The following is a 25,279-nucleotide window of genomic DNA, read 5'->3' on the forward strand; positions in this document are numbered from 1 at the left end:
AGGTCTGCAACTGGTGTAATATAGCCCTACGTTCTGTGAGTGCAGGCTTATCGTCTGTAGCTACACAGAATTTAAATGAACCGTCCCTGGGTGGGCTTGAACCACCATCCTCTCGGTTAACAGCCGTGCGCGCTAACCAATTGCGCCACAGAGACTGATAGTAAGTGATTTTAAAAAGAAAAAATTCTGGTGTGGTACAGTCCGGTCTAAAAATAGATTTAAGTTTGCTATAAGAAAATATTTTGAAAACACACCTGCATACGAACTTGTAATAGCAACTCTGGTGGGACTCGAACCCAAACCTTTAAAGGTCTCCAACTGGTGTAATATAGCCCTACGTTCTGTGAGTGCAGGCTTATCGTCTGTAGCTACACAGAATTTAAATGAACCGTCCCTGGGTGGGCTTGAACCACCATCCTCTCGGCTAACAGCCGAGCGCGCTAACCAATTGCGCCACAGAGACTGATAGTGAGTGATCTTAAAAAGAAAAAATTCAGCTCTGGTACAGTCCGGTCTAAAAATAGGTTTAGGTTTGCTATAAGAAAATATTTTGAAAACACACCTGCATACGAACTTGTAATAGCGACTCTGGTGGGACTCGAACCCAAACCTTTAAAGGTCTCCAACTGGTGTAATATAGCCCTACGTTCTGTGAGTGCAGGCTTATCGTCTGTAGCTACACAGAATTCAAATGAACCGTCCCTGGGTGGGCTTGAACCACCATCCTCTCGGTTAACAGCCGAGCGCGCTAACCAATTGCGCCACAGAGACTGATAGTAAGTGATTTTAAAAAGAAAAAATTCTGGTGTGGTACAGTCCGGTCTAAAAATAGATTTAAGTTTGCTATAAGAAAATATTCTGAAAACACACCTGCATACAAACTTGTAACAGCAACTCTGGTGGGACTCGAACCCAAACCTTTAAAGGTCTGCAACTGGTGTAATCTAGCTTTACGTTCTGTGAGTGCAGGCTTATCGTCTGTAGCTACACAGAATTTAAATGAACCGTCCCTGGGTGGGCTTGAACCACCATCCTCTCGGTTAACAGCCGAGCGCGCTAACCAATTGCGCCACAGAGACTGATAGTGCGTGATCTTAAAAAGAAAAAAATCTGGTGTGGTACAGTCCGGTCTAAAAATAGATTTAAGTTTGCTATAAGAAAATATTCTGAAAACACACCTGCATACAAACTTGTTACAGCAACTCTGGTGGGACTCGAACTCAAACCTTTAAAGGTCTCCAACTGGTGTAATCTAGCCCTACGTTCTGTGAATGCAGGCTTATCGTCTGTAGCTACACAGAATTTAAATGAACCGTCCCTGGGTGGGCTTGAACCACCATCCTCTCGGTTAACAGCCGAGCGCGCTAACTAATTGCGCCACAGAGACTGATAGTGAGTGATCTTAAAAAGAAAAAAATCACGTCTGGTACAGTCCGGTCTAAAAATAGGTTTAGGTTTGCTATAAGAAAATATTTTGAAAACACACCTGCATACGAACTTGTAATAGCGACTCTGGTGGGACTCAAACCCAAACCTTTAAAGGTCTCCAACTGGTGTAATATAGCCCTACGTTCTGTGAGTGCAGGCTTATCGTCTGTAGCTACACAGAATTTAAATGAACCGTCCCTGGGTGGGCTTGAACCACCATCCTCTCGGTTAACAGCCGAGCGCGCTAACCAATTGCGCCACAGAGACTGATAGTAAGTGATTTTAAAAAGAAAAAATTCTGGTGTGGTACAGTCCGGTCTAAAAATAGATTTAAGTTTGCTATAAGAAAATATTTTGAAAACACACCTGCATACGAACTTGTAATAGAGACTCTGGTGGGACTCGAACCCAAACCTTTAAAGGTCTCCAACTGGTGTAATATAGCCCTACGTTCTGTGAGTGCAGGCTTATCGTCTGTAGCTACACAGAATTTAAATGAACCGTCCCTGGGTGGGCTTGAACCACCATCCTCTCGGTTAACAGCCAAGCGCGCTAACCAATTGCGCCACAGAGACTGATAGTAAGTGATTTTAAAAAGAAAAAATTCTGGTGTGGTACAGTCCGGTCTAAAAATAGATTTAAGTTTGCTATAAGAAAATATTTTGAAAACACACCTGCATACGAACTTGTAATAGCGACTCTGGTGGGACTCGAACCCAAACCTTTAAAGGTCTCCAACTGGTGTAATATAGCCCTACGTTCTGTGAGTGCAGGCTTATCGTCTGTAGCTACACAGAATTTAAATGAACCGTCCCTGGGTGGGCTTGAACCACCATCCTCTCGGTTAACAGCCGAGCGCGCTAACCAATTGCGCCACAGAGACTGATAGTAAGTGATTTTAAAAAGAAAAAATTCTGGTGTGGTACAGTCCGGTCTAAAAATAGATTTAAGTTTGCTATAAGAAAATATTTTGAAAACACACCTGCATACGAACTTGTAATAGCGACTCTGGTGGGACTCGAACCCAAACCTTTAAAGGTCTCCAACTGGTGTAATATAGCCCTACGTTCTGTGAGTGCAGGCTTATCGTCTGTAGCTACACAGAATTTAAATGAACCGTCCCTGGGTGGGCTTGAACCACCATCCTCTCGGTTAACAGCCGAGCGCGCTAACCAATTGCGCCACAGAGACTGATAGTAAGTGATTTTAAAAAGAAAAAATTCTGGTGTGGTACAGTCCGGTCTAAAAATAGGTTTAGGTTTGCTATAAGAAAATATTTTGAAAACACACCTGCATACGAACTTGTAATAGCGACTCTGGTGGGACTCGAACCCAAACCTTTAAAGGTCTCCAACTGGTGTAATATAGCTCTACGTTCTGTGAGTGCAGGCTTATCGTCTGTAGCTACACAGAATTTAAATGAACCGTCCCTGGGTGGGCTTGAACCACCATCCTCTCGGTTAACAGCCGAGCGCGCTAACCAATTGCGCCACAGAGACTGATAGTAAGTGATTTTAAAAAGAAAAAATTCTGGTGTGGTACAGTCCGGTCTAAAAATAGATTTAAGTTTGCTATAAGAAAATATTCTGAAAACACACCTGCATACAAACTTGTAACAGCAACTCTGGTGGGACTCGAACCCAAACCTTTAAAGGTCTGCAACTGGTGTAATCTAGCCTTACGTTCTGTGAGTGCAGGCTTATCGTCTGTAGCTACACAGAATTTAAATGAACCGTCCCTGGGTGGGCTTGAACCACCATCCTCTCGGTTAACAGCCGAGCGCGCTAACCAATTGCGCCACAGAGACTGATAGTGAGTGATCTTAAAAAGAAAAAATTCTGGTGTGGTACAGTCCGGTCTAAAAATAGATTTAAGTTTGCTATAAGAAAATATTCTGAAAACACACCTGCATACAAACTTGTAACAGCAACTCTGGTGGGACTCGAACCCAAACCTTTAAAGGTCTGCAACTGGTGTAATCTAGCCTTACGTTCTGTGAGTGCAGGCTTATCGTCTGTAGCTACACAGAATTTAAATGAACCGTCCCTGGGTGGGCTTGAACCACCATCCTCTCGGTTAACAGCCGAGCGCGCTAACCAATTGCGCCACAGAGACTGATAGTGAGTGATCTTAAAAAGAAAAAATTCTGGTGTGGTACAGTCCGGTCTAAAAATAGGTTTAGGTTTGCTATAAGAAAATATTTTGAAAACACACCTGCATACGAACTTGTAATAGCGACTCTGGTGGGACTCGAACCCAAACCTTTAAAGGTCTCCAACTGGTGTAATCTAGCCCTGCGTTCTGTGAGTGCAGGCTTATCGTCTCTAGCTGCACAGAATTTAAATGAACCGTCCCTGGGTGGGCTTGAACCACCATCCTCTCGGTTAACAGCCGAGCGCGCTAACCAATTGCGCCACAGAGACTGATAGTAAGTGATTTTAAAAAGAAAAAAATCTGGTTTGGTACAGTCCGGTCTAAAAATAGGTTTAGGTTTGCTATAAGAAAATATTTTGAAAACACACCTGCATACGAACTTGTAATAGCAACTCTGGTGGGACTCGAACCCAAACCTTTAAAGGTCTCCAACTGGTGTAATATAGCCCTACGTTCTGTGAGTGCAGGCTTATCGTCTGTAGCTACACAGAATTTAAATGAACCGTCCCTGGGTGGGCTTGAACCACCATCCTCTCGGTTAACAGCCGAGCGCGCTAACCAATTGCGCCACAGAGACTGATAGTAAGTGATTTTAAAAAGAAAAAAATCTGGTGTGGTACAGTCCGGTCTAAAAATAGATTTAAGTTTGCTATAAGAAAATATTCTGAAAACACACCTGCATACAAACTTGTAACAGCAACTCTGGTGGGACTCGAACCCAAACCTTTAAAGGTCTGCAACTGGTGTAATCTAGCCTTACGTTCTGTGAGTGCAGGCTTATCGTCTGTAGCTACACAGAATTTAAATGAACCGTCCCTGGGTGGGCTTGAACCACCATCCTTTCGGTTAACAGCCGAGCGCGCTAACCAATTGCGCCACAGAGACTGATAGTGAGTGATCTTAAAAAGAAAAAATTCAGGTCTGGTACAGTCCGGTCTAAAAATAGGTTTAGGTTTGCTATAAGAAAATATTTTGAAAACACACCTGCATACGAACTTGTAATAGCGACTCTGGTGGGACTCGAACCCAAACCTTTAAAGGTCTCCAACTGGTGTAATATAGCCCTACGTTCTGTGAGTGCAGGCTTATCGTCTGTAGCTACACAGAATTTAAATGAACCGTCCCTTGGTGGGCTTGAACCACCATCCTCTCGGTTAACAGCCGAGCGCGCTAACCAATTGCGCCACAGAGACTGATAGTAAGTGATTTTAAAAAGAAAAAATTCTGGTGTGGTACAGTCCGGTCTGAAAATAGATTTAAGTTTGCTATAAGAAAATATTTTGAAAACACACCTGCATACGAACTTGTAATAGCGACTCTGGTGGGACTCGAACCCAAACCTTTAAAGGTCTCCAACTGGTGTAATATAGCCCTACGTTCTGTGAGTGCAGGCTTATCGTCTGTAGCTACACAGAATTTAAATGAACCGTCCCTGGGTGGGCTTGAACCACCATCCTCTCGGTTAACAGCCGAGCGCGCTAACCAATAGCGCCACAGAGACTGATAGTAAGTGATTTTAAAAAGAAAAAATTCTGGTGTGGTACAGTCCGGTCTAAAAATAGATTTAAGTTTGCTATAAGAAAATATTCTGAAAACACACCTGCATACGAACTTGTTACAGCAACTCTGGTGGGACTCGAACTCAAACCTTTAAAGGTCTCCAACTGGTGTAATCTAGCCCTACGTTCTGTGAATGCAGGCTTATCGTCTGTAGCTACACAGAATTTAAATGAACCGTCCCTGGGTGGGCTTGAACCACCATCCTCTCGGTTAACAGCCGAGCGCGCTAACTAATTGCGCCACAGAGACTGATAGTGAGTGATCTTAAAAAGAAAAAAATCACGTCTGGTACAGTCCGGTCTAAAAATAGGTTTAGGTTTGCTATAAGAAAATATTTTGAAAACACACCTGCATACGAACTTGTAATAGCGACTCTGGTGGGACTCAAACCCAAACCTTTAAAGGTCTCCAACTGGTGTAATATAGCCCTACGTTCTGTGAGTGCAGGCTTATCGTCTGTAGCTACACAGAATTTAAATGAACCGTCCCTGGGTGGGCTTGAACCACCATCCTCTCGGTTAACAGCCGAGCGCGCTAACCAATTGCGCCACAGAGACTGATAGTAAGTGATTTTAAAAAGAAAAAATTCTGGTGTGGTACAGTCCGGTCTAAAAATAGATTTAAGTTTGCTATAAGAAAATATTTTGAAAACACACCTGCATACGAACTTGTAATAGAGACTCTGGTGGGACTCGAACCCAAACCTTTAAAGGTCTCCAACTGGTGTAATATAGCCCTACGTTCTGTGAGTGCAGGCTTATCGTCTGTAGCTACACAGAATTTAAATGAACCGTCCCTGGGTGGGCTTGAACCACCATCCTCTCGGTTAACAGCCGAGCGCGCTAACCAATTGCGCCACAGAGACTGATAGTAAGTGATTTTAAAAAGAAAAAATTCTGGTGTGGTACAGTCCGGTCTAAAAATAGATTTAAGTTTGCTATAAGAAAATATTTTGAAAACACACCTGCATACGAACTTGTAATAGCGACTCTGGTGGGACTCGAACCCAAACCTTTAAAGGTCTCCAACTGGTGTAATATAGTCCTACGTTCTGTGAGTGCAGGCTTATCGTCTGTAGCTACACAGAATTTAAATGAACCGTCCCTGGGTGGGCTTGAACCACCATCCTCTCGGTTAACAGCCGAGCGCGCTAACCAATTGCGCCACAGAGACTGATAGTAAGTGATTTTAAAAAGAAAAAATTCTGGTGTGGTACAGTCCGGTCTAAAAATAGATTTAAGTTTGCTATAAGAAAATATTTTGAAAACACACCTGCATACGAACTTGTAATAGCGACTCTGGTGGGACTCGAACCCAAACCTTTAAAGGTCTCCAACTGGTGTAATATAGCCCTACGTTCTGTGAGTGCAGGCTTATCGTCTGTAGCTACACAGAATTTAAATGAACCGTCCCTGGGTGGGCTTGAACCACCATCCTCTCGGTTAACAGCCGAGCGCGCTAACCAATTGCGCCACAGAGACTGATAGTGAGTGATTTTAAAAAGAAAAAATTCTGGTGTGGTACAGTCCGGTCTAAAAATAGATTTAAGTTTGCTATAAGAAAATATTTTGAAAACACACCTGCATACAAACTTGTAATAGCAACTCTGGTGGGACTCGAACCCAAACCTTTAAAGGTCTGCAACTGGTGTAATCTAGCCCTACGTTCTTTGAGTGCAGGCTTATCGTCTGTAGCTACACAGAATTTAAATGAACCGTCCCTGGGTGGGCTTGAACCACCATCCTCTCGGTTAACAGCCGAGCGCGCTAACCAATTGCGCCACAGAGACTGATAGTAAGTGATTTTAAAAAGAAAAAATTCTGGTGTGGTACAGTCCGGTCTAAAAATAGATTTAAGTTTGCTATAAGAAAATATTCTGAAAACACACCTGCATACAAACTTGTAACAGCAACTCTGGTGGGACTCGAACCCAAACCTTTAAAGGTCTCCAACTGGTGTAATATAGCCCTACGTTCTGTGAGTGCAGGCTTATCGTCTGTAGCTACACAGAATTTAAATGAACCGTCCCTGGGTGGGCTTGAACCACCATCCTCTCGGTTAACAGCCGAGCGCGCTAACCAATTGCGCCACAGAGACTGATAGTAAGTGATTTTAAAAAGAAAAAATTCTGGTGTGGTACAGTCCGGTCTAAAAATAGATTTAAGTTTGCTATAAGAAAATATTTTGAAAACACACCTGCATACGAACTTGTAATAGCAACTCTGGTGGGACTCGAACCCAAACCTTTAAAGGTCTCCAACTGGTGTAATATAGCCCTACGTTCTGTGAGTGCAGGCTTATCGTCTGTAGCTACACAGAATTTAAATGAACCGTCCCTGGGTGGGCTTGAACCACCATCCTCTCGGCTAACAGCCGAGCGCGCTAACCAATTGCGCCACAGAGACTGATAGTGAGTGATCTTAAAAAGAAAAAATTCAGGTCTGGTACAGTCCGGTCTAAAAATAGGTTTAGGTTTGCTATAAGAAAATATTTTGAAAACACACCTGCATACGAACTTGTAATAGCGACTCTGGTGGGACTCGAACCCAAACCTTTAAAGGTCTCCAACTGGTGTAATATAGCCCTACGTTCTGTGAGTGCAGGCTTATCGTCTGTAGCTACACAGAATTCAAATGAACCGTCCCTGGGTGGGCTTGAACCACCATCCTCTCGGTTAACAGCCGAGCGCGCTAACCAATTGCGCCACAGAGACTGATAGTAAGTGATTTTAAAAAGAAAAAATTCTGGTGTGGTACAGTCCGGTCTAAAAATAGATTTAAGTTTGCTATAAGAAAATATTCTGAAAACACACCTGCATACAAACTTGTAACAGCAACTCTGGTGGGACTCGAACCCAAACCTTTAAAGGTCTGCAACTGGTGTAATCTAGCTTTACGTTCTGTGAGTGCAGGCTTATCGTCTGTAGCTACACAGAATTTAAATGAACCGTCCCTGGGTGGGCTTGAACCACCATCCTCTCGGTTAACAGCCGAGCGCGCTAACCAATTGCGCCACAGAGACTGATAGTGCGTGATCTTAAAAAGAAAAAAATCTGGTGTGGTACAGTCCGGTCTAAAAATAGATTTAAGTTTGCTATAAGAAAATATTCTGAAAACACACCTGCATACAAACTTGTAACAGCAACTCTGGTGGGACTCGAACCCAAACCTTTAAAGGTCTGCAACTGGTGTAATCTAGCCTTACGTTCTGTGAGTGCAGGCTTATCGTCTGTAGCTACACAGAATTTAAATGAACCGTCCCTGGGTGGGCTTGAACCACCATCCTCTCGGTTAACAGCCGAGCGCGCTAACCAATTGCGCCACAGAGACTGATAGTGAGTGATCTTAAAAAGAAAGAATTCAGATCTGGTACAGTCCGGTCTAAAAATAGGTTTAGGTTTGCTATAAGAAAATATTTTGAAAACACACCTGCATACGAACTTGTAATAGCGACTCTGGTGGGACTCGAACCCAAACCTTTAAAGGTCTCCAACTGGTGTAATCTAGCCCTACGTTCTGTGAGTGCAGGCTTATCGTCTGTAGCTACACAGAATTTAAATGAACCTTCCCTGGGTGGGCTTGAACCACCATCCTCTCGGTTAACAGCCGAGCGCACTAACCAATTGCGCCACAGAGACTGATAGTAAGTGATTTTAAAAAGAAAGAATTCTGGTGTGGTACAGTCTGGTCTAAAAATAGATTTAAGTTTGCTATAAGAAAATATTTTGAAAACACACCTGCATGCAAACTTGTAATAGCAACTCTGGTGGGACTCGAACCCAAACCTTTAAAGGTCTGCAACTGGTGTAATCTAGCCCTACGTTCTTTGAGTGCAGGCTTATCGTCTGTAGCTACACAGAATTGAAATGAACCGTCCCTGGGTGGGCTTGAACCACCATCCTCTCGGTTAACAGCCGAGCGCGCTAACCAATTGCGCCACAGAGACTGATAGTAAGTGATTTTAAAAAGAAAAAATTCTGGTGTGGTACAGTCCGGTCTAAAAATAGATTTAAGTTTGCTATAAGAAAATATTCTGAAAACACACCTGCATACAAACTTGTAACAGCAACTCTGGTGGGACTCGAACCCAAACCTTTAAAGGTCTCCAACTGGTGTAATATAGCCCTACGTTCTGTGAGTGCAGGCTTATCGTCTGTAGCTACACAGAATTTAAATGAACCGTCCCTGGGTGGGCTTGAACCACTATCCTCTCGGTTAACAGCCGAGCGCGCTAACCAATTGCGCCACAGAGACTGATAGTAAGTGATTTTAAAAAGAAAAAATTCTGGTGTGGTACAGTCCGGTCTAAAAATAGATTTAAGTTTGCTATAAGAAAATATTTTGAAAACACACCTGCATACGAACTTGTAATAGCAACTCTGGTGGGACTCGAACCCAAACCTTTAAAGGTCTCCAACTGGTGTAATATAGTCCTACGTTCTGTGAGTGCAGGCATATCGTCTGTAGCTACACAGAATTTAAATGAACCGTCCCTGGGTGGGCTTGAACCACCATCCTCTCGGTTAACAGCCGAGCGCGCTAAACAATTGCGCCACAGAGACTGATAGTAAGTGATTTTAAAAAGAAAAAATTCTGGTGTGGTACAGTCCGGTCTAAAAATAGATTTAAGTTTGCTATAAGAAAATATTTTGAAAACACACCTGCATAGAAACTTGTAATAGCAACTCTGGTGGGACTCGAACCCAAACCTTTAAAGGTCTGCAACTGGTGTAATCTAGCCCTACGTTCTTTGAGTGCAGGCTTATCGTCTGTAGCTACACAGAATTTAAATGAACCGTCCCTGGGTGGGCTTGAACCACCATCCTCTCGGTTAACAGCCGAGCGCGCTAACCAATTGCGCCACAGAGACTGATAGTAAGTGATTTTAAAAAGAAAAAATTCTGGTGTGGTACAGTCCGGTCTAAAAATAGATTTAAGTTTGCTATAAGAAAATATTTTGAAAACACACCTGCATACGAACTTGTAATAGCAACTCTGGTGGGACTCGAACCCAAACCTTTAAAGGTCTCCAACTGGTGTAATATAGTCCTACGTTCTGTGAGTGCAGGCATATCGTCTGTAGCTACACAGAATTTAAATGAACCGTCCCTGGGTGGGCTTGAACCACCATCCTCTCGGTTAACAGCCGAGCGCGCTAAACAATTGCGCCACAGAGACTGATAGTAAGTGATTTTAAAAAGAAAAAATTCTGGTGTGGTACAGTCCGGTCTAAAAATAGATTTAAGTTTGCTATAAGAAAATATTTTGAAAACACACCTGCATAGAAACTTGTAATAGCAACTCTGGTGGGACTCGAACCCAAACCTTTAAAGGTCTGCAACTGGTGTAATCTAGCCCTACGTTCTTTGAGTGCAGGCTTATCGTCTGTAGCTACACAGAATTTAAATGAACCGTCCCTGGGTGGGCTTGAACCACCATCCTCTCGGTTAACAGCCGAGCGCGCTAACCAATTGCGCCACAGAGACTGATAGTAAGTGATTTTAAAAAGAAAAAATTCTGGTGTGGTACAGTCCGGTCTAAAAATAGATTTAAGTTTGCTATAAGAAAATATTCTGAAAACACACCTGCATACAAACTTGTAACAGCAACTCTGGTGGGACTCGAACCCAAACCTTTAAAGGTCTCCAACTGGTGTAATATAGCCCTACGTTCTGTGAGTGCAGGCTTATCGTCTGTAGCTACACAGAATTTAAATGAACCGTCCCTGGGTGGGCTTGAACCACCATCCTCTCGGTTAACAGCCGAGCGCGCTAACCAATTGCGCCACAGAGACTGATAGTAAGTGATTTTAAAAAGAAAAAATTCTGGTGTGGTACAGTCCGGTCTAAAAATAGATTTAAGTTTGCTATAAGAAAATATTTTGAAAACACACCTGCATACGAACTTGTAATAGCGACTCGGGTGGGACTCGAACCCAAACCTTTAAAGGTCTCCAACTGGTGTAATATAGTCCTACGTTCTGTGAGTGCAGGCATATCGTCTGTAGCTACACAGAATTTAAATGAACCGTCCCTGGGTGGGCTTGAACCACCATCCTCTCGGTTAACAGCCGAGCGCGCTAAACAATTGCGCCACAGAGACTGATAGTAAGTGATTTTAAAAAGAAAAAATTCTGGTGTGGTACAGTCCGGTCTAAAAATAGATTTAAGTTTGCTATAAGAAAATATTTTGAAAACACACCTGCATACAAACTTGTAATAGCAACTCTGGTGGGACTCGAACCCAAACCTTTAAAGGTCTTTAACTGGTGTAATCTAGCCCTACGTTCTTTGAGTGCAGGCTTATCGTCTGTAGCTACACAGAATTTAAATGAACCGTCCTTGGGTGGGCTTGAACCACCATCCTCTCGGTTAACAGCCGAGCGCGCTAAACAATTGCGCCACAGAGACTGATAGTAAGTGATTTTAAAAAGAAAAAATTCTGGTGTGGTACAGTCCGGTCTAAAAATAGATTTAAGTTTGCTATAAGAAAATATTTTGAAAACACACCTGCATACAAACTTGTAATAGCAACTCTGGTGGGACTCGAACCCAAACCTTTAAAGGTCTGCAACTGGTGTAATCCAGCCCTACGTTCTTTGAGTGCAGGCTTATCGTCTGTAGCTACACAGAATTTAAATGAACCGTCCCTGGGTGGGCTTGAACCACCATCCTCTCGGTTAACAGCCGAGCGCGCTAACCAATTGCGCCACAGAGACTGATAGTAAGTGATTTTAAAAAGAAAAAATTCTGGTGTGGTACAGTCCGGTCTAAAAATAGATTTAAGTTTGCTATAAGAAAATATTCTGAAAACACACCTGTATACAAACTTGTAACAGCAACTCTGGTGGGACTCGAACCCAAACCTTTAAAGGTCTGCAACTGGTGTAATCTAGCCTTACGTTCTGTGAGTGCAGGCTTATCGTCTGTAGCTACACAGAATTTAAATGAACCGTCCCTGGGTGGGCTTGAACCACCATCCTCTCGGTTAACAGCCGAGCGCGCTAACCAATTGCGCCACAGAGACTGATAGTGAGTGATCTTAAAAAGAAAAAATTCAGCTCTGGTACAGTCCGGTCTAAAAATAGGTTTAGGTTTGCTATAAGAAAATATTTTGAAAACACACCTGCATACGAACTTGTAATAGCGACTCTGGTGGGACTCGAACCCAAACCTTTAAACGTCTCCAACTGGTGTAATATAGCCCTACGTTCTGTGAGTGCAGGCTTATCGTCTGTAGCTACACAGAATTTAAATGAACGGTCCCTTGGTGGGCTTAAACCACCATCCTCTCGGTTAACAGCCGAGCGCGCTAACCAATTGCGCCACAGAGACTGATAGTAAGTGATTTTAAAAAGAAAAAATTCTGGTGTGGTACAGTCCGGTCTAAAAATGGATTTAAGTTTGCTATAAGAAAATATTTTGAAAACACACCTGCATACGAACTTGTAATAGCGACTCTGGTGGGACTCGAACCCAAACCTTTAAAGGTCTCCAACTGGTGTAATATAGCCCTACGTTCTGTGAGTGCAGGCTTATCGTCTGTAGCTACACAGAATTTAAATGAACCGTCCCTGGGTGGGCTTGAACCACCATCCTCTCGGTTAACAGCCGAGCGCGCTAAACAATTGCGCCACAGAGACTGATAGTAAGTGATTTTAAAAAGAAAAAATTCTGGTGTGGTACAGTCCGGTCTAAAAATAGATTTAAGTTTGCTATAAGAAAATATTTTGAAAACACACCTGCATACAAACTTGTAATAGCAACTCTGGTGGGACTCGAACCCAAACCTTTAAAGGTCTGCAACTGGTGTAATCTAGCCCTACGTTCTTTGAGTGCAGGCTTATCGTCTGTAGCTACACAGAATTTAAATGAACCGTCCCTGGCTGGGCTTGAACCACCATCCTCACCATCCTCCGGTTAACAGCCGAGCTCGCTAACCAATTGCGCCACAGAGACTGATAGTGAGTTATCTTAAAAAGAAAAAATTCTGGTTTGGTACAGTCCGGTCTAAAAATAGGTTTAGGTTTGCTATAAGAAAATAGCAACTCTAGTGGGACTCGAACCCAAACCTTTAAAGGTCTGCAACTGGTGTAACTAGCCCTATGCTCTGTGAGTGCAGGCTTATCGTCTGTAGCTACACAGAATTTAAATGAACCGTCCCTGGGTGGGCTTGAACCACCATCCTCTCGGTTAACAGCCGAGCGCGCTAACAAATTGCGCCACAGAGACAGATAGTGAGTAATTGTAAAAAGGAAAGAATTCTGGTTCGGTACAGTCCGGTCTAAAAATAGGTTTAGGTTTGCTATAGGAAACTATTTTAATAAGACACCTGCATACGAACTTGTAATAGCGACTCTGGTGGGACTCGAAGCCGAACCTTTAAAGGTCTCCAACTGGTGTAATCTAGCCCTACGTTCTGTGAGTGCAGGCTTATCGTCTGTAGCTACACAGAATTTAAATGAACCGTCCCTGGGTGGGCTTGAACCACCATCCTCTCGGTTAACAGCCGAGCGCGCTAACCAATTGCGCCACAGAGACTGATAGTGAAAGATCTTAAAAAGAAAAAATTCAGGTCTGGTACAGTCCTGTCTAAAAATAGGTTTAGGTTTGCTATAAGAAAATATTTTGAAAACACACCTGCATACAAACTTGTAATAGCGACTCTGGTGGGACTCGAACCCAAACCTTTAAAGGTCTCCAACTGGTGTAATCTATCCTTACGTTCTTTGAGTGCAGGCTTATCGTCTATAGCTACACAGAATTTAAATAAACCGTCCCTGGGTGGGCTTGAACCACCATCCTCTCGGTTAACAGCCGAGCGCGCTAACCAATTGCGCCACAGAGACTGATAGTGGGTGATCTTAAAAAGAAACAAATCTGGTTTTGTACAGTCCGGTCTAAAAGTAGATTTAGGTTTGCTATAAGAAAATATTTTTAAAACATACCTGCATACAAACCTGTAATAGCAACTCAGGTGGGACACAAACCCAAACCTTTAATTGTCTCCAACTAACCCTACGTTCTGTGAGTGCAGGATTCTCGTCTGTAGCTATACAGTATTATTGCAACACAAAGTCCCAAGCTGTAATTGGGTGTAGCTTTGATTTAATAATTATAATATACATATTTGCTTGATACTTTTATAGGCCAAAGGCAGAAGCTACCATGCACTGCTGGGATTCCTGTTTACCAGACAGGCACATTAACCTACTAAGTTACTGCGCCAATATTTATGACATAAGTGTAATATGGCCGCTACGAGACCATTAAATGTTTGTTTCTTTTCATCTCATCAGGTTGGAGCTGGTGCTATTGGTTGTGAGATTCTGAAGAACTTTGCATCCATTGGCCTCGGTGCTGGTGAAGGAGGATGTGTCATCGTCACCGACATGGACTCCATAGAAAGATCCAACTTAAACCGCCAGTTCCTGTTCCGGTCTCAGGACATCGGGGTGAGAGTTTTGCAATGTATTATTAGGTCCTTTTTACACCAATACCTGGTATAATTGACTATCAATTTACCACTTAATCTGAGGGCAATTTTGGCATTTTAAAACATTCATTTTTCTTAAAATAGAGAAAATAGCAGATCTACAAGCTCGCAACGCATTTGCAATAATAATACAATTAAAAACAATATTTTAAGGTAGGGTAAGTGATAGTAACAGGAGTCTCCCTGTCTCTCCAGCTAAACAGAAAATACATTTTCAGGTAGGTGTCATCAGTCCCAATTTCACTTGTTTAAACTGTATCCTATCTGAGTTCCCTATCCTGATCTGTTTAATAAAGGGCTGGAGAGACCTGTAGACTCCTGTTACTGAAGACACACTCTATTACAATACTAATGAGTATCAGAATATACAGCTATTTAATCGATAACCCTAACCCTAACCCTAACTTTAACCAAAGAAAATCAAAATGGGTGAAGTGCTCATTCAAACATTCCTTTGTCAAACCAACAAGAACACAACACTTTGATGGCAAGACTTTTCCTCTGACTGGAAACTCTTTTACAGTATATTGACATATAGATTTAGGTTTAGGTTTGGCTTTGTTTAGGCTTTCCTGCGTGACCCGATGACGTGGACAGGTCAAAGGCAGTGGTGGAAAGTTACTAAGTACATTTACTTAAGTACTACCTAAGTACAATTTTGAGGTCTTTGTACTTTACTTGAGTATTTCCAGTACTTTTACTTCTACTCCACTGCCTCTCAGAAGCAAATATTATACTTTTACTCCACTACAATTATTTGAAAACTTAAGTTACTAGTTACTTTTCAGATATGAATTATGATATTATAAAACATTCATTAACCACTTTAGCCTTATTTTATACGTAGGCTATTTGAAAATAGCAGATCTACAAGCTCACAACTATATTGCAGTATTGGTACTTTTACTTCAGTAAAGAATTTGAGTACTTTTTCCACCACTGGTCAAAGGTCATCGCTGCTGGTGCTGACGTATTCTGCTGAGCTCAGATTACATTTGGTCAACATCTACATACAGAATGTCTGTGTCATGTCTTCTGTGTCAACATACTGTAGCAAAACAGTGTTTCAAACCTTCTGTCAACCATCTGTGCAACTTAAAGCAGTGGTTCCTAAAGTGGGTCTGGGGGACCCGCATGGGTTCTTGGGGTCCCAAGCAAAATTAGTTGTAACGCTTGCTATGCATCCCATGTCTAAAATGGATTATGCATTATAAGCACACTAATATAACACCATATGATTGTTTTTGTATTGCATACATACACATTATGAAATATCTTATAATGACTTATAAGGTCAAGTATTATAATACTTAAAAAAAAAAATACTGGTCACTCACTGACTTTTTCATAGTGTATTATAATTTTCATAGTTGTAATACATTATGATGATGCATTTATATTGCAATATAGTATGATTATAAGTCACTATAAGTGGTCATTGTGTACTTTAATTAAATTAAAAATATTTGTTTGGCTAAAGCACTATATTGTGATAGAGATCATGGGCACTGCACTCCCTGGTCGCCCACGGATGCGCGGTCGACGCATCCGTGGGGGGATATGCGCACATGATCTGGCAACCCGGGAGGCGACATTGTTTGACACATAAACGCTAATAAGAAGCTGAGATTTGATGAAATTGAAAAACGGGCTTCACAGTTAAGTTCAGATGGTAATGGTCAATGGCTGTGTGCAAAATCAGAGCAATTGGTCCAGCCACTGAGGAGAACCGGGTAGCTTCACCTACTCACCTACCTACTCAAGACGGTTACTAGAATTATAGTATGATACTTTTAAAACACACCAGCATGTGCTAGCGACACTCTGGTGGGACTCAAACCCACAACTCTTCAACATGCCTATATATATAGTATCTGTATAATGACATCTACCTGATGTCATTATTATGCCCATACCATGTATGCCCATATATGGGCATTTGCTTGGATCTGCAGTTCGGGAAAACTGCATATCCGAATGACTCGCCATGCTGGCACCGCACTCCCTCGAGTCCTTGCCGGTCCTGAAGTTGGTCCCATATGTCAGTGGTTCTCAAACTTTTCAGACTGCGTCCCCCCAAAACAATCATATTTGAACTGGGACCCCCCCCCCCCCCCCCCCCCCCCCCCCACCCTGACAAGCACTTGGATTGTAGGAGTCGAGGTATTACATTTAGTGCGACTCGGTTCCACAGATAAATATTGTGAAAATAGCCGATCTACAAGCTTAGAGTAGATTGGCTATTTTCAAATAGTTTGCCTCTTTCTTTAATATTAGACAATTTGGCCAATGTTTGACCATTTTTACAGTACTATTTTGTTGATTACTTTTAACACTGTAATGGTCAAAAGTAATCAATGTGCAGTACCCTGGCCTGTATACACTCTATGTTGGTTTGTTTACTGTTGAGTGAGAAAACAATGTTGCACATTAAGCAAATCATCTGGGGACCCCCCAAAATAATATGGGGACCCCCCTGGGAGTCCCGACCCACAGCTTGAGAGCCACTGACGGCCGGCCCTCCCAGTAGCCTATTTTAATATAGTATGAAAACTAAAGCATTACCAAGAGCTTGTGACTAAACAATAACTCCATTGGATCCATAGGAACACATGTTCTTTGTTTCCATTTCCTGAAAAGTAACTGCTTTGGACATACAAGGTTTCCACTGGACACGGACGTTATGTAACAACTTGGCCTTGAGCCACACTAACTATAGCTGGTCAGCAGTAAATGTGTGGCACAAAAAAAGACCATACATAATATTTTCCATAGGATTTCTGCTGACTGCGTGCCAGTTCATAGTCAAATCCAGATGTCTCCATACGGGAACAGCACATTACTGTTTATAATGAAACGTTGATCAAATGAAACGCAGAATTCCCCGTCTGCTGCCCAAAATACTAGCATTTCCATAAATCTATGTCATTAATCATCCTTGCCCAACTCCCAAATAACCACAATTGCGTGTTTTCGATTTCCCCCGCTTTTTCATACAGAATTACCTAGTCACACTTCCTGTTCGCTGATGCCTGATTTGATGCCTGATTCTGATTATACCTAACGTCAGTTGAGCCTTACGTACAATACGTATCACATCTCTCATCTTCATCTTTACATGTGTGTACTTGGGCCTGTAAGTATAGGTCTGTGAGTGTTTCTTGTGCACACATAAGATTGATACAGTACATGCATCTATGAACACTTGCTTTATGCATGTGTTCATACACATATCTCTCTCGCCTTGTATCTATTGCTTTGTTTTTCTTGCTTGTATGTATTGCTTTGTTTTGTTTGTTTCTGAACTTGTACAGCACTTTGGTCGACTACGGTTGTTATTAAATGTGCAATGTAAATAAAGTTAGATTTTTGATCTGCCGAAATGAGCAGATCTACATGATCAGACCGTGTTGCGGATGCGACGTGTTCTAAGCTTGTAGATCCTCTATTTTGGTGTCAGCCTGTCGTACTATGGTGCCTAAATTAAGCATTAATCCTCCCTCAACAGAGACAGAAATCAGAGGTTGCAGCCCAGGCCGTGCGCACCATGAACCCCCAGATGAACATAGAGGCTCATCAGAACCGCCTGGACCCAGAAAGTGAACAGGTCTATGGACACCACTTCTTCATGGGTCTGGATGGTGTGGTGGCAGCCCTGGATAACATAGAAGCCAGTGAGTAACCTAGCTGGGGACCGAAATCACAGTGACACGTGGGGACAGCAATTACGGTGACACATGGAGCCTGCACTGACAGAACTGCACTCACAGAACCCTAACACTAACTCTAACCCCAACACTAACTTTAACCCCTTATGAGATGAGAGCACAGGCTGGCTGCAAAAGAAGTCACAGCACACACGTTTGAAAATGCATTCCATTCAACTTTGAGCTGCAGTTTTCCTCCCAGTGCGGACGAAGAAGGCTTAGGATTTTTACTATGATCTTGCCCTCTTGAAATATATACTCTTTCTGTTGTGTGTAAGTGATAATAGAGCTTCTCAAACCAGTTGTCCTCAAAACCCTGCCTCCAGTCGCTGTGATTAGCCGTGAGACGCAGAGAGATAGTGCTCCACAGCAGTGGACTTGTTTGTAAACTGGTATATTCTAACCCTACGTTCTGTGAGTGCAGCAACAAGTACATTTACTTGAGTACTGTACTTGATGTTTTAAGTATCATTACTTTACTTGAGTATAGCTTTTTTGTGTGTTAATACTATGACTTTCACTCCACTACATTTCAAAGACAAATATTGTACTTCAAGTTCTGAAGCCAGTACATGAAATAACCACTTAAGCCCAGTTTCAATACTAAAAATAGCAGCTCTACAAGCTCACAACGCAGAGTCCTGGTCTGCAGCTACCACACCTTAGAAAACTTTGAATGTCCAAATCATAATATGATGAACTCTTCACTCTTGTTCCCTTGCCCCAGTACAATGAATGATATGAATACATAATATACTGTATGGCCTACTGTAAAATAAAGAGCAGGTCATGTCATTTCAATGACATTTTATTGCAAATAAAAATAAAAATAAATAGTGTAGTAACATCACTTGTTTTGTATGTATAAAATATATAAAACATAGGCTACGAGGCTATATATAAAACATCACAAAAGTCCAACATACTTCAGCCAAGTTGTGGGCTGAAGGGCTTGTGCTCAACAGTGGGATAAAATGAATAGCCTATTAAACATAAAATTACCTGGGCCAGGCACTTCAAAAGAGCCTCCAAACATCAATCATTAGCCTGTGTATGCAAATTGGCCATGCAACCTGGTTAGAATGTCATCAAACAGCACACGTTCTCAAAGAGAGACAGAATCAAGGAGATATACCGTATTTATATTTGTAAAAAAATAAAACAAGGGACACAAGAGATGAGATGAAAATATGGAAATACTATTTAAAATGAATAATACTACAAACCCTAATCTAAGCACAAATTAAAACAAACAGAACATAAATATGATGATAATAATAATAATAATAATAATAATAATAATAATAATAATAATAATCAACAATCACAGCCTTTAAACAATGACTTGAAGACGTAGTGACATGACACTTTTGGTCATTTTATTTTGAAGTTTCAGTCTGACATGGCCTCGCAAACCAATCAGAAGGTGCCATCCCTTCAGGCTATGGCACGGTGGAACCTCACTCACAGCACCTGAGGGCTAATGTTTGTAGCATGTAGCCTGCAGAGAGAGAGAGAGCCACTGTGCAGAATGTTTGTTACCAAGTTGCTTATTTCTAACCTATAATGTTTTCAGATACACAGTTTAGTGTGCTGATTAAGTTTAAAATGAGTAATACACCGTCTGGAGTGGACGTCATCTTGAATGAGATTCAAAACACAGTAGCTCTGTAATTAGAATCAGGTGTGTTTGGAGGAATGTGCAACTATGGGAATTATGCAGGTGAATGAAATCAAGATTCAATTATATTCATACAGGTTATACACGTCATCATGCAGCACGTTTTCGTTCACAGAAAGTCATTAAGATTCGCCTTTTAGGGACTTTTGATATAAAAATACACAAATGGATATTTAAAAAAAAATCTTTGGCATCTATTGTTAGGTATGTCCATATTAAGACCACGGATATGCTCTTAAAGTGTGAAAAACATATTTTTCATTTCACTATGTCTTTAAATGTCCTGTACAGGGGTGTACCTGGATGGCCGCTGTGTCCAGCACCAGAAGCCCATGTTGGAGGGAGGAACCCTTGGAGCCAAGGGCCACACCCTGGTGGTGGTGCCCCACCTGACCGAGTCCTATGGACCCGACAAGTCCAGTTCTGATGATGCAATCCCTCTGTGTACGCTTAAGAACTTCCCTCATTGCATTGAGCACACCCTGCAGGTCAGACATGGGATGGCACTTTAAATATATAATGCCAATTTATAACTGCTAAACTTACATTTGGCGATAAAGTAAATGCAGTTTTCTATATCATAAGCAGATGTGTTGTTTCATGGTAGTTATTTAATCATACGTATTGAGGTGCTGAAGTCATGTTTACAGTCAATGATACATTGATTGGAATTTGATTTGGTTAGCTCGGGAGACAAAACAAACAAACAAAAACAAACAAATACAAATGAATACAAGAAATATACAGTATTAAAAAACTATATATTTTTTTACATTGTATTATCACTCTTAGGGTGTAAACATTTACTTGTAAGGATTAAGTTAACACTCATGACATGGTTTTATGTGATCTGTTTTTTTCCAGACTAACTTTAAACTTTTCTTTCTTCTAGTGGGCCAGAGACCGGTTTGAGTGGCTCTTTAAGCAAACTCCAGAAAGTGTAAATCTGTACTTCAGGTAATCTGTATTTGATTTGGTTAATCTCATTCCTCTGCTACACAAATAGTCAAGCAGTCTGCTTTTAGCTGTACACTTGAGGTAAAATGACCCACAAGACCTGTCTCACTAGGAGATTACACTGGCTAATGTGTCCTCCAGAAAAGTTCTCTCTCTCTCCCCCGCCGCCCCCTCTCTTGATGGGGAGGCATTGAGTGGAGGCTCACTTTTTCTCATATTGAAATGCAGTGTTGAGCAAGAGAGCGTTGGTGGTATAGTGGTGAGCATAGCTGCCTTCCAAGCAGTTGACCCGGGTTCGATTCCCGGCCAACGCAAGTTCTTTAGTATTACCCTAAACGTGTAGCTAGATTAAATAATTGATTAATATAGCAATTAAATACAATTGGTAAAATTAGCTTGACAAAATAAAATGCAAACGTATTTATATAAGTAAAGACAACATAAAATAACAGCGTTTTTTCACATATTTAAAAGTATCTGATCTGTATGTGCAGTAGGTCTATGTACAGTACCAGGATCAGTAAAGTGTAGATAGTGCAGAAATACACAGTATGTATTCATCTCTTCTCTCTCTCTCTCTCTCTCTCTCTCTCTCTCTCTCTCTCTCTCTCTCTCTCTCTCTCTCTCTCTCTCTCTCTCTCTCTCTGAAAGTGCCAGTCTTCTAATTAGCAACATTCTTTGCTGTTGTATGTTCAATACATTGACTACAGTATGCATGCTAAATGGACAGACAGTTTTGGCTTCTGTTCTCTTTATTGAATTGGAAATGATTGTTGTTGCTACAGACATCCCTGGTTAACACCAATGTGTGCCAGTAAGTGAAATCTATATACTCACAGAATGGAACGGTTGTGGTTTGTATTTTATCTTTTAATATAGACACCCCCAGTGAGGTTTAAAAAGACAATATGAAGATAACTACAGACAGAGCAATGACCTGATTACAATGGAACTAGATGTTGGTGGCATTTGTGTTGTTTCCAAGCCCTACACTGTAAAATCCTGTGTTAAAGTAACTACGAGTGTGTTATTGTATCCTCAGTGTTTTTGAGAGTGATTACGGCTCCATTTGGTTCCATTTGCACACTCTCAGTCAAACTAACATTGAGCCCAAGCCCTACACTGTGAAAGTCACAGTGGTATTGCAACTCTGAGAATGACATTGTACCCGCAGTGTCGTTATAACCAAATGGACCCTTACCCCCCCCAACACCCCATATCCCCCACCCCTCACATACTGCCATAATACCCCTCCACCGTACCACCATCAGTTACGCAGGCAGGTGCATAACTAATGACTGGGAAAAAGGTGTTCCAAGCTTTTTCACGTTTGCTTGTAGCGAGCCCACTCAGTTTCACCCAGTATACACTGCCTTTTCTAGATTTAAATACTTTTAGTGGACACATCAACCTGGTGCGAGTTGGGAGTGAGAACGGCACTTCCAGTGGGCAATAATTCTGGGAGCATTGAAAAAAACAAGCTATTTACAATGTACGTAGGGATTTTATAGACGCTCTTATTCAGAGCGGCTTACAAGCACATGTTTCTGTTTGAATTTAGTTGCAAGTTTTTAGTTTTTTTACGGATTGTCCTTGTGTGAGACCAGTTGCTGTGCCAGCAGTGCCACACACTCACAGAAGGGCCTCTTTGCCCGCTTGCTTCCAATACTATGCCTTCCTCCTCGCTCACACAGCATTCCTCTTGCCCTGCAAAACGTAATGAAGTTGTTAAGCTCATTCTTCTGTTACACAAATATAGTGAAACTTACTGTCGGATTTCTAGCTGTAAACTAAAGAGGTAAAATGACCCACAAGACACATGTCTCTCTAGGAGGTTATACTCGCTAATGTGTCCTCCAGAACAGCGCGCTCTCTCTCTCTCTCTCTCTCTCTCTCTCTCTCGTTCTCTCGTTCTCTCTCCCCCCGCCCCCTCTCTCTCTCGTTCTCTCTCCCCCCGCCCCCTCTCTTGCTCTCTCTCTCTCAAATATGGAAATGCAACAGTTTGCAAGCAAGCGTTGGTGGTATAGTGGTGAGCATAGCTGCCTTCCAAGCAGTTGACCCGGGTTCGATTCCCGGCCAACGCAAGTTCCTCTTTAGGAGTACTTTAAACATACTGCATATAGCCTTTATAAAGCCCTGTGTAATATTGTAACTTTGCAATCAAATTATAGTAAGAAATGTATTTGTCGATTCCAACCTCTAAACTGTAAAATCCTTAGTGTCATTGTACTTAAGTACAATGACACTAAGGACACTACCCTTATGGGTCCATTTGGTTCCATTTGTTCACTCTCAGTTAAACTAACATTGAGGGTTTTACCAGCGTCTGTGCTTTTACCCTCGGAGCCCAGCTAATCCAACCCTGTTGTGAGAAGACAGACGTTGGTGGCTCATAAACACTCTTGTTGTCTTGTTGAGGTTTGATGTAATCCCCCTACATTGTAAAGAGGTAAAGCTGCTTACTTGTGAGTTTCGGGAAGTGATAACAGCTCAGTTAGTTTTCTCCATCCAGACCACCATTCAGGTCTTTCTGTTCATGACGTCTGACCTTGCTATACAGATGTCTAAGAGTAAGAACTTCAGGGATGCTCTGTTAAGTTTCCCCTCCCCCCCATCTTGCTCAAAATACTTTTTGGAATGCTTCTTCATAAAGTATTCATGGAAAACCCTTCTAGGCACTTCATTTTGTGTGGTTGAAGCACGTAGCAAAGTCTGGTGAAAAAGATTTAATGTCAATAATATAGTACGGTCCTTTGTTATTTTAGCCACATGAATAGGCTACTGTAGTCCCTATTTATAGGAGCAAGTCTTTGATTTTTTTTTTTTTTTGTCTTCCCTGCCCAGTGCCCACCCACTTGATGAGAGTTGCGTACGCCTACCCACGTGATTTAGGGCGGGTCCCCAGATGACAGTGAAGTGACAATTTGAGTACTTTTAAGACAAAAAAAAATATTTTTCAAAAATAGCAGATCTACAAGCTCACAACACATTGCGATGTGACACTTTGTGAGCTTGTACATTGTCTATTTTCAAATAGCCGACGTATAAAATACAGCTTGAGACGTTAAGGTTAGATGTTCTGCTGTTCTCTTAGCTCTGTCTCCATCACAGATGTACTGTATTGAAAATAAATTCCTGGGACCCAAACTAGTGAAAATAGCCGATCTACAAGCTCACAGAGCTTGTGAGCTAGTAAGATTTAGTTTTTCTTGGAATTTCTTCATTTCTTCTGAAAATGTATAAAATTATGTCAAAAATTAGGGATTAGATAAAAGGGATATTTATGAGTCGTGACCCATAAAACTTGGTCGGTGACCCAAACATGGGCCCTGACGTTTTAGAGCATTCAGCATTGGGACACTTTCTCTGGTGAGCGGGGGGGTAGAGTGGGTTTCTACAGCTCAGCTGGTACTCGATTACTGCTGGAATCTACAACAAGCCCTGCTGGAACAATAAAAGTCAATCCCTTCATTGAGGAGGTCAGATCCAGGGATTGTACCCACTGCACAATGTTGTTCTATTTCAAGATGGTTTAAATTAACTCACCATCCAAAATCCATCATGATGGAACACTTAACAGCATTCCTCTTTTCTCATTATTTAGTTTTTATTGTTGTTTCATTGTATTGGTGGTGGTGTTGTTTTTTTTGTCTTCCCTGCCCACCCACTTGATGAGAGTTGCGTACGGCTACCCACGTGATTTAGGGCGGGTCCCCAGATGACAGTGAAGTGACAATTTGAGTACTTTTAAGACAAAAAAAAAGAAACAAAAAAAAAGAAAAGAAAAAGTTGTTACTGCATCAGAAGTAATCAACAAACTTTACTATAAAAACGGGTCAAACATTGGCCAAATTGTCAAATAATATAAGAAAGAGGCCAAAAACTAAAAAAAAGCCGATCTACAACGCGAGGCCTGTGTTGTGAGCTTGTAGATCTGCTATTTTCACAATATTTATCTGTGGAACCGAGTCAAACTAAATGTAATGCCTCAACTCATACATCCCAAGTGCTTGTCAGGGTGGAAGGGGTCCCCATCATTCAAATATGATCATTTTGGGGGGTCACGGCCTGAAAAGGTTAAAAACCTTTGATCTATACAACACGTTCTCGCACCCGTTACATCAAATGGGTGATGATTTGGGGCAAATCTGACCATGTGTCACATGTTTGGTGTGGCAGGACTCCTGCCTTAGACCCCCTGTCGCGTCGCAACACCTGGATCGGCATTCTACTCAAACAGCGGGTTTTGACACTGCCATTCATGGGCGTGCCTCGCGGGACTCAAGCCTGCTTCTGAT

General features: G+C 41.8%; 1 protein-coding gene across 2 annotated transcripts in view; it reads left to right on the forward strand.

Annotated features, from left to right (window-relative positions):
• The window catches only part of uba7 (ubiquitin-like modifier activating enzyme 7), a 137,454-nt gene that overhangs the window by 37,913 nt on the left and 74,262 nt on the right, over positions 1 to 25,279 (forward strand). For both annotated transcript variants that reach the window (XM_084063398.1, XM_084063399.1), the window contains exons 12-15: positions 14,440 to 14,595; positions 18,145 to 18,310; positions 20,316 to 20,512; positions 20,917 to 20,981. In XM_084063398.1, the coding sequence (XP_083919524.1) occupies positions 14,440 to 14,595; positions 18,145 to 18,310; positions 20,316 to 20,512; positions 20,917 to 20,981 (584 nt within the window). The remainder of the gene's footprint in view (positions 1 to 14,439; positions 14,596 to 18,144; positions 18,311 to 20,315; positions 20,513 to 20,916; positions 20,982 to 25,279) is intronic.

Source organism: Gymnoscopelus microlampas (genome assembly GCF_963454915.1).
Source record: "Gymnoscopelus microlampas genome assembly, chromosome: 7".
In the NCBI taxonomy this organism is placed as follows: Eukaryota; Metazoa; Chordata; class Actinopteri; order Myctophiformes; family Myctophidae; genus Gymnoscopelus; species Gymnoscopelus microlampas.